We start from the raw sequence: 10,482 nt of genomic DNA, 5'->3' as shown, positions 1-10,482 counted from the left end.
ACTCGAAACTTGGAGGGGAAAAAGCGTAGGACTTGCAGACGAATCCACGCGACCGCGGGGAGAACGCGCAAACTCCAAATACACAGCAGCAGGCCTCAGGATCGGGAACGAACCCACGACCTCCTGTATAACAGGCGAGGTAGTTAACATCTCGCCCATGTGGTGCCACCATCAGGCTCAGCACTCCGTCACAGGCCCTGAGCCTTGCTGTCACGTGGAGTGCCACCGTACGTCACACTCCTGCTCCTACCGCCATCATCATCGTCATCATCGTTATCGTCGTCACGATGATGATGGTGACGATCTGCTACCAACATGACCGCTATCCCGTTCATCATCGCCATCTTCGCTACTGTTACTGCCATCATCACGACTACGGCCAACATCACTACTGCTGATAATGTTAATACCACCACCAACAGCATCATCACCATCGCTAATATTAATACCATCATCAATTCCACCACTGTCATCATCGTCGTCGCCGTCATCACAATTACAACTATCATAATCACTGCTACCACGGTAATTTTTATCAATCATCATCTTTAAAACCACTGTTATCATGATCGCCATCATCATCATCATCATCACTATCATCATCACAATCATCACTATCATCATCACTATCATCATCATCACTGTCATCATCATCATCACCATCATCATCACCATCACTGTCATCATCATCACCATCACTATCATCATCACTGTCATCATCATCACTATCACCATCATCATCATCACTGTCATCATCATCATCATCACTATCACCATCACTATCATCATCATCATCACTATCACCATCACTATCATCATCACTATCATCATCACTGTCATCGTCATCATCATCATCACTATCACCATCACTATCATCACCATCATCATCACCATCACTATCATCACCATCACTATCACCATCACTATCATCATCACTGTCATCGTCATCATCACTATCACCATCACTATAATCATCATCACTATCATCATCACTATCATCATCACTGTCGCCATCATCATCATCCACGTCACGACGCCACTAACCTCAAGCAGTGACCGGAAGTGGCTGAACACGGCGTTGGTGGCGATGATCTCGGACAGTAGAGCCTGGGCAACAGAGGTCACGGGTCAGCGGCGTCACCTGACCTCTCCGTACACCACGTGACATCTCCGTACACCACGTGATGTAGTCATATGCGACCTGTCCTCGTTCTCTTTCATTTATTTTATCACCAGGTGAGGCCCCACTGAGCTGCGTAGCTCTTAAGCGGCTTCTCATCATCACGTGGGAAAATGTAGCGGTCAAACACTCTCAACGCGTGGTGACGTTGATTATAAATGTGGGGGGGGGGGGGGGGAACCGCAGGACCCGGAGAAAAATCCACGCGACCACCACGGAGAGAGACACGCAAACTCCAAATATACATCGGACGTCAGCGTGGACATCGAACCCACGACCTCGTGCATGACCCCATAGGGACGACTGTCCATGACCCCGAGCAGGGTTCACGCCCGTGACCCTTTTGATGATCGTCCAGCGCGCATCGCTCTGCCGGCGAGCCACGGGGCCGGGCCGGTGACCCGACCCGAGGCGGTGAGCGAGCGGCTTGACCCCTGCGAAGCCGACCTGACCCCGGCCCACCTTCCAGTTGCCGGGCACGCTGGGGCCCGGCGCGCTCAGCAGCCAGTCCACCAGGTGCACGTTGCCGTTGGCGGCCGTCAGGTTGCCCTCGACGATCCGCACCTTGCGCGTCGAGCCCTGCGCCAGGAGACGCGGGGAGAGGGGGTCCTGGATGGGAAGGGGGGGGGGGGATTTGGGGTGGGAACCGGGATGGGAAAATCAGAGAAGTGGGGGGGGAGGGGGTGCTCGACACCGGGAGACGGCTGGAGACGCGCGGAGACGCGGGGAGGGACGCGGGCACACTCGTAGAACCTGCGCGGAGACACTGGGAGACGGAGGAAGACGCATGGAGACACACGGGGAGGCAGGGGGAGACACACGGAGAGACGGGGACACTCAGAGGGAGACAGGGGGAGACACATGGGGAGACACACGGGGAGAGACACACGGGGAGATACACGGGGAGAGACATGGGGAGACACGGGGAGAGACATGGGGAGACAGGGGGAGAGACACACGGGGAGAGACACGGGGAGAGACATGAGGAGAGACATGGGGAGACAGGGGGAGAGACACGGGGAGACACGTGGAGACAGGGGGAGAGACAGGGGGAGAGACACACGTGGAGACAGGGGGAGAGACATGGAGAGACACGGGGAGACAGGGGGAGAGACACACGGGGAGAGACACGTGGAGACGCGGGGAGAGACACACGTGGAGAGGCGCGGAGCGGCAGACCTTGGTGTTGGGGACGAGGCTGATGCGGGAGCCGGTGAGGGAGTAGACGGCGGGGAGCGAGGAGAGCTCCTGCAGGGCCAGGCGGCCCGGCACCACGTGGGCCCGGCACAGGCGGAGCGCACGCGGCCCGTCGGCCAGCAGCACGCTCACCTGACAAAGATAAAGATCCCCCGTGTAGCCTTAACAGACTGTAGGGGCAAGTGCTGTTAGCGAGCAGCACCTATGAAGGCCGGAACGGTACACGAGGGGATGGGTGGCCAACAACACGCCCGACCGCCTTTGTCTCCCCAGTGGCGATGTTTACACACCGCACCGGGTACTCATTTCAGGCTGAGTGGACCTAGGCGAGGCCCAGGACCGGTTCAGATAATCGTCACTGGTGTTGGCCGTGAGCGGGAATCGAACCCGGGTCACCAGGTTGATAGCGCAGCGCGCTAACTGCTGCACCACCGCTCCCCCCCTACACACACACACACACAGGTGCACATCGCCACTGGGGAGACAAAGGCGGTCGAGCGTTGCGCTGGGCACCCACCCCATCGTGTGACGTGTCGGCTTTCATAGGAACTCGCTAACAGCACTTGCCCTACAGTCCGTCACAAGGCTAGGGGGGGCATCTTTGTGTTTGTGTCTCCGTGTGTCTCCGTGCGTCTCACGTTGATGTTCTTGAAGGCCGACTCGACGGGCAGGAAGAGCGTGAAGGGGCCAAGGGAGTTCAGCGTCCACGCGAACTGCGAGCCTTCACACGCACCACCAACACCACCACCATCACCAACATCACCACCACCAACATCACCACCACCACCAACATCACCACCACCATCACCACCAACATCACCACCACCAACACCACCACCATCGCCAACATCATCACCACCACCACTATCACCACCATCACCACCACCACCACCAACATCACCACCACCACCAACATCACCACCACCATCACCACCAACATCACCACCACCAACACCACCACCATCGCCAACATCACCACCACCACCATCACCACCATCACCACCACCATCGCCACCATCACCAACATCATCACCACCATCGCCAACATCATCACCACCACCATCACCGCCACCACCATCACCAACATCATCACCACCACTATCGCCAACATCACCAACATCACCGCCACCACCATCACCACCACCATCACCAACATCACCACCACCATCGCCAACATCATCACCACCACCTCCATCACCATCGCCACCACCTTCACCACCACCATCACCAACATCACCACCATCACCACCATCACCATCGCCAACATCATCACCACCACCACCACCATCACCAACATCACCACCAACATCGCCACCACCATCACCACCACCATCACCAACATCACCACCACCATCGCCAACATCATCACCACCACCACCACCGCCAACATCATCACCACCACCATCGCCAACATCATCACCACCACCACCAACATCACCACCACCATCGCCACCACCAACATCACCACCATCACCACCACCATCACCAACATCACCACCACCATCGCCAACATCATCACCACCACCACCATCACCACCACCACCATCGCCAACATCATCAGCATCAACAACATCGATATTATCAACAACTCCCTACAGCAACGTCAACGTTGCTACCACCATCATCAAAACCATCAACACATTGTCCTCATCATCCTGATTCCCATTCGATTCACCATCACCCATCGCACAAACACCATCAGGTGATGTCCTCCACATGGACCACCCCCCTCATGAATAATCATGAACAGATGACGTCTTCCAAATGGACACCCCCCCCCATTAATATTAGCGGATGACGTCACTCCGCATGGGGGGGAGGGCGAGGCGCCTCCTCCCCCCTCCTCGGCGTCAACTTTCAACCCTCACCACACAGGCAGAACCCTCACGTCATCACGCGATCTCCGTAACGCTGTTGAGACATCAAAGTAAAAAGGACGTCACGATGAACAAGGGATTATAACCTTAAAGGACCACCACTGTCTCTCCGATTCACCCCACAGTGCACTGCGGCTCTTGAAATGTTGCGGCGTTTTGTTGTTGTTACCGCCCACTACTGGAGATGGGTGCGCGAGGCCGTGTAGTGGAGGTGCATAGAAGGCACCATCATGATCCACCGACACATGGTCTCAACAGCGACCCACCCACCACCACCGATTTACTATTTTTATTTGACCAGGTGAGGCCCCACTGAGCCGCCTAGATCTTTATCAGGAGCGAACTGGCCATCACAAATGGTAGCTCGACGGAGCGGCTTTCATCATCACGTGGACATCCATAGTGGGCAAATGCTCCGAATGTGCGACATCGATTCTGAAGCGTGGAGGGGGAAAAAAACGGAGAAATAAAATCCACGCGCCACCATCAGGGCCACGTCCCAAGGGGTCCCGGGCCTCACAAATAGCACGTGGGGACGTGAATCACAAATCTGGCCTGTGGTGGGTGGGGTAAAAAAAAAGCCTGCCTTTCCTGAAAGGCCCCTCCCACCCTGCCCAGGCCCAACATTACCGAAGAGGGTGAGCGAGGAGGTGAGCCTGCCCTGCCAGCGCCACCCCACGAGGTCATTCATCTCCTTCACGCTCTCCATGATGGGCCCGTGGCAGACCGTGCCGTCACCCACGTAGCCCTCCTTGCACGAGCACCTGGTGCGGGGTCGCGGGATCGCCATGGGACGGGAGGTCATGGGTCGGAGGGCATTCGAGGGTCACGCGTCCTGTACGGCCGAGGTTCACGACCCCGGGGTCACGGATCGTGCGGCCACGTGCCCGATATTTGCAGGTCAAAACAAGTATCCTGAGATCATGGGTAATTAACGCAAGGTCACAGGTCACGACAGCCAGAGGTCGCAGTTCACGATGACCCAGAGGCTGCAGGTACGGTCACACGGGCCGCGTGTGAGTGTGTATGTTGAACTTGTTTCGCACTGTACGTAGCCAACCGTGCAAATCGGAGGTTCAGAGGTACGGGGGAAGGACAACAAACTAAGCACAAGCAGCAGTTCTAAAGAAGTGAGTTTGTCAATCTAGATAATGATTTAAAAGTGCAAAGCCCCAGTGAATTCCTACTATTGGGAGGAAGAGCGTTCCAGACGGCCGCAGAAGCTCATCTGAAAAGTGCCCGGCGCGGTGACCGCCGCCTTTGCTCGATGGCCGGCCAAAAGCCGCCGCTGCTTTTACCCGGCCAGCGACAAGCCGAGGGCGCAGGCGGTGAGCGAGGTCGTGGGTGGGAGCAGGCGCGTGCTGGCCACTCACTCGGCTAGGCGCGGCCCCACGGTGACGCAGGTGGCGTGCGTGTGGCACGCCAGGCCGGAGGTGCACATGTCCACGAGGGTGCACACGCTCGCCCCACGCGGCCCATCAAAGCCGTCCCGGCACTCGCAGTGAGACTGGGAGGGGGGGGGCACAGGGGGGGGGGGGTGCTCAATGGCATCGTCGGTAGCAGCGTTTTAGTGTCATGGGAGCAAAGGGAGGGGCAAATGAGTAAGGTATGGGACTGCCTGAGCATTGGGTGGAGCTACCTAGGTAGTGGGTGGGGCTACTCGAATAGTGGGCAGGGCTACCTGAGTAGTGGGCGGGGCTACTCGAATAGTGGGCAGGGTTACCTGAGTAGTTGGTGGACCGACCTAAGTGGGCCTTAGTAGAGGGTGGGGCTACCTGAGTAGTAGGCAGGGCGGTGGGGCTACTTGAATAGTGGGCGGGGCTACCTGAGTAGTGGGCGGGGCTACCTGAGTAGTGGGCGGAGCTACCCGAGTAGTGGGCGGGGCTACCCGAGTAGTGGGCGGGGCTATCTGCTGCCTATCTACTCATTCCAGGCAGCAGCGTAGCCACCACCACCGATGATTATGACGACGACGACGACGACGAGGAGGAGCATCCCCACCTTTCCGGGCCCGTCGTAGACGCACACGGTGGAGTTGTCGGCGCAGCCCCCGTAGCCGTTGGCGCAGGGGTCCACGGGCACGCAGACGCGGCCGTCGCCCCGGAACCCCGGCAGGCAGAGGCACGTGTGGCGGCCGGGACCCGTGAAACTGCAGCGGGCGTAGGGGTCGCACGGCGGAGCCCCGTCCATGCAGGGGTTCACGACTGTGGGGGGTGCAGGGGGTGCGGGAGGAGCACGCGGGGGGTAAGGGGGGCGCTGGGTGAGGTCACGTGGTGGAGGTGGGTGAGGGAGGCCACGTGGAGGAGGTGGGTGAGGGAGGTCACGTGGTGGAGGTGGGTGAGGGAGGTCACGTGGTGGAGGTGGGTGAGCGAGGCCACGTGGTGGAGGTCACGTGACGGACGGCCGTGCCGGTGCTCACCCTGGCACGCGGTGCCGTTTCCCCGGTATCCCTGCTGGCAGCTGCACTCGAGTTTCCCGCTGGGCGCCCGCACGCACCGGGCCAGCTTGTGGCAGCCCAGGGCGCGGCACTCGGGGATCGCTGAGCCCGGCCACAACCACAGAAAGGGACACGGTCACGGGAATCCGATGAGCTGTGAAGCTCTTTCTCACAGATGTCCAGTCGGGGTGCACGGGGGTGAGAACCTTACAACAAACGAACGATACTAAACGCCACGACACGAGTGCAAAGTACAAGAACGTTAGAAACAAGTCACCCAAAACACTGACAAACACAACAACTAAACCATCTCCATCCTACGAGGCAAAGCCCACTGAGGTCCTCGCTGATACTGGTAGGAACCTCCTGGTTACACCAGCCCACAGGGGATTATTGTGTCCGTCCGTCCGTCGTGCATCCAAAAATGGGAGGGGTGGGGCTGGGTGGAGAGGGGAGGGTGGGGAGGGGCTGGGTGGGGAGGGTGGGGAGGGGCTGGGTGGGGAGGGTGGGGAGGGGCTGGGAGGGGAGGGTGGGGCTGGGTGGAGAGGGGAGGGTGGGGAGGGGCTGGGCGGGGAGGGGCTGGGTGGGGAGGGGCTGGTCACCCCGTGGTGCCCTTATAAAACTCAACGTTTAACCTACTCACGCCGGCTTGTGCCCGCCCTCACAGTCGGCCATATTTTCGGAATACACCACGCCGCCGTTGACCCTGGCCATTGACCGAGCAACCCAACGTTCCTACCAGCTCCCTCCGCAGGAATGTGTTTCGAAAGTCGCCCTGGCTGGCTGGGACCTCGAGGGTGAGAGCCGTCTCGCTCGCACGGCTCACGCGGGCCACCACAGGGGCAGAAGCAAATCAAGACCACAAAGCCACGGCGTGCGTGTGCGGACAGCCACGTTCCCGAAGCACGCCGCGTTATGGAAACGTCGCTTTACCATCAAATGACATTGGGTACAGCGCAGCCCGCGACAGCACGCGGGATGCATGCTGTCGCGGGCTAGTGGTGGTGTGTGAGTGGTGGTGGTGGGTGGGGGGTAGTGGTGGTGGGTGGGGGGTAGTGGTGGTGTGTGAGTGGTGGTGGTGGGTGGGGGGTAGTGGTGGTGGGTGGGGGGGGGGGTAGTGGTGGTGGGTGAGTGGTGGTGGTGGGTGGGGGGTAGTGGTGGTGGGTGGGGGGGGTAGTGGTGGTGGGTGAGTGGTGGTGGTGGTGGGTGAGTGGTAGTGGTGGTGGGTGGGGGGGGGGGTAATGGTGGGTGGGTGGGTGGGGGATAGTGGTGGTGGGTGGGGGGGGGTAGTGGTGGTGGGTGGGGGGTAGTGGTGGTGGGTGAGTGGTAGTGGTGGTGGGTGGGTGGGTAGTGGTGGTGGGTGAGTGGTAGTGGTGGTGGGTGGGTAGTGGTGGTGGGTGAGTGGTGGTGGTGGGTGGGTGGGTGGGGGGTAGTGGTGGTGGGTGAGTGGTAGTGGTGGTGGGTGGGTGGGGGGTAGTGGTAGGTGGGTGGGGGGGTAGTGGCGGTGGGTGGGGGGCTAGTGGTGGTGGGTGGTGGGTAGTGGTGGGTGGGTGGGGGGGGTGGTGGTGGGTGGTAGTGGTGGTGGGTGGGTGGGGGTGTAGTGGTGGTGGGTGAGTGGGGGGGGCTAGTGGTAGTAGTGGTGGTGGTGGGGTAGTGGTGGTGGGTGGGGGGTAGTGGTGGTGGGGGGGGAGTGGTGGTGGGTGGGTGGAGGGGGTGGGGGGTGGGTGGGGGGGTAGTTGTGGTGGTGGTGGTGGGTGGGGGGTAGTGGTGGGTGGATCGGGGTGTAGTGGTGGTGGGTGAGTGGTGGTGGTGGGTGGGTGGGGTGGTAGTGGTGGTGGGTGGGGTGGTGGGTGGGTGGGGTGGTGGGTGGGTGGGGGGGGTAGTGGTGGGTGGGGGGGTAGTGGTGGTGGGGGGGGAGTGGTGGTGGGTGGGTGGAGGGGGTGGGGGGTGGGTGGGGGGGTAGTTGTGGTGGTGGTGGGTGGGGGGGTAGTGGTGGGTGGATGGGGGTGTAGTGGTGGTGGGTGAGTGGTGGTGGTGGGTGGGTGGGGGGGGTAGTGGTGGTGGGTGGGTGGGGTGGTGGGTGGGTGGGGGGGTAGTGGTGGTAGTGGTGGGGGGGGGTAGTGGGTGGGTAGTGGTGGTGGTGGGTGGGGGGGGTAGTGGTGGTGGTGGTGGGTGGGGTAGTGGGTGGGTAGTGGTGGTGGTGGGTGGGGGGGGCTAGTGGTGGTGGGTGGGTGGGGGGGCTAGTGGTGGTGGGTGGGGGGGGCTAGTGGTGGTAGTGATGGGTGGGAGGTAGTGGTGGGTGGGAGGTAGTGGTGGTGGGTGGGGGGTGGTGGGTGGGTGGGGGGGGTAGTTGTGGTGGTGGTGGGTGGGGGGGGTAGTGGTGGGTGGGGTAGTGGGTGGGTAGTGGTGGTGGGCGGGTGGGGGGGCTAGTGGTGGTAGTGGTGGGTGGGGGGGTGGTAGGTGGGTGGGGGGTAGTGGTGGTAGTGGTGGGTGGGAGGTAGTGGTGGGTGGGGTGGGGGGGGGTGGTGGGTGGGGAGGTCTCACGCTGGTCACAGTGCTGCCCCTCGTAGGCGGAGGAGCAGGAGCAGACGCCCGTCCCGTTCACTCCGCGGTCGCAGTCCCCGTGCACACAGAGGCACCCTGCTCGCATCGCACACACACAGACAAAGGTCCCCCGTGTAGCCTTCAACAGACTGTGGGGGCAAGTGCTGTCGGCGAGTAGCAGCGCCACCTATGAAGGCCGGCACGGTACACGGTGGCGACGATGGCGTCTGGACCTTCCCGATGAATATTGGGTCGGCCAAACGTTGACCCAACGTTGGGTCAACGTTGGCATATTCACTGGAACGTTCCAGACGTCATCATGGCCAGAGCCATGGGATGACGACTCTAGTTGTCATCGTTACTAGGTCTGCTTGTTGTTCGCCGAGGAAAGCCTCACGGAGTCTCACGGCTCTATTGCCAGGAGGGTCCTGCCGAGTGTTCGCAGTAGGGGGACGGATGGGGAGAGGGGGGGAGGGGTGATGACGGCTGCCCTGTCGATCCCAACGAAGTCATTTTTAAATCCTTTATATTAACTTCACTTGCTTGCGGGCTTACGACCGTGCAAATCTTTCGGTCGTTTTTTAACCCACTTCCCGTGATCCAATCGAGCTGACATTTTGCACACAGACTCGTTGTGCGTGACAATTTCTTTTCGTGATAAATTTTTTCCAAAATTTTACACTTTTTAGGTAAAAAAAACATGATATTTAATTACCAATTGCTTAATGGTGGCAGGCAATCATCTGACCCATAGGTGGCAGCCATCTCAAGCCAGAGGACGAGAGGACTCTAGCCGCCCGTTTCAAAGACCAATGTGGGCTGGGTTGTGGCCCATTGAACACGCATATAAAGGATTTATAGTGAAAAACTTTGTTTTTACGGGTTAATTTTTTTAATTTGTACATGCTCAAATCTTGTAACTCAATTTTAACCCATTTCCCAATGTGGTATGGACTGCAAACTTGGTATACTTGTGTCTTACTGATGAAAATACTATATTCTATCATAAAAATATATTTTTAAACAATCTTTTTACACACTTTTATTTAACTCACTCTGTCTGTTGTTGTTGTTGTTGTTGTCGTATCCTCAAATATTGTAACTCTATTTTAACCCACTTCCCAAAGTGGTATCGACTGCAAACTTGGTATAATTATGTCATTCTGATGACAATACTATATTCTATCATAAAAAACTATCTCTTTTACATGTTGTGTTTCGGCTTGGGTCTAATTGTCCGTGGTCAA

At 58.8% G+C, this 10,482-nt stretch overlaps 1 protein-coding gene across 1 annotated transcript in view; it reads right to left on the bottom strand.

Moving 5' to 3' along the window:
* LOC144731156 (stabilin-2-like) overlaps positions 1–10,482 on the bottom strand; it is a gene marked incomplete at its 3' end in the record, with an annotated part of 68,392 nt that overhangs the window by 47,331 nt on the left and 10,579 nt on the right. The window contains 9 exon segments of the mRNA XM_078612121.1: positions 1,045–1,107; positions 1,643–1,789; positions 2,360–2,509; positions 3,016–3,098; positions 4,885–5,018; positions 5,628–5,761; positions 6,256–6,458; positions 6,674–6,793; positions 9,236–9,331. Of these exon segments, the coding sequence (XP_078468247.1) occupies positions 1,045–1,107; positions 1,643–1,789; positions 2,360–2,509; positions 3,016–3,098; positions 4,885–5,018; positions 5,628–5,761; positions 6,256–6,458; positions 6,674–6,793; positions 9,236–9,331 (1,130 nt within the window).

Source organism: Lampetra planeri, chromosome 38, assembly GCF_965212315.1.
Source record: "Lampetra planeri chromosome 38, kcLamPlan1.2.h2, whole genome shotgun sequence".
Lineage (NCBI taxonomy): Eukaryota > Metazoa > Chordata > Hyperoartia > Petromyzontiformes > Petromyzontidae > Lampetra > Lampetra planeri.
This window is presented reverse-complemented; position numbering and strand designations above follow the sequence as displayed.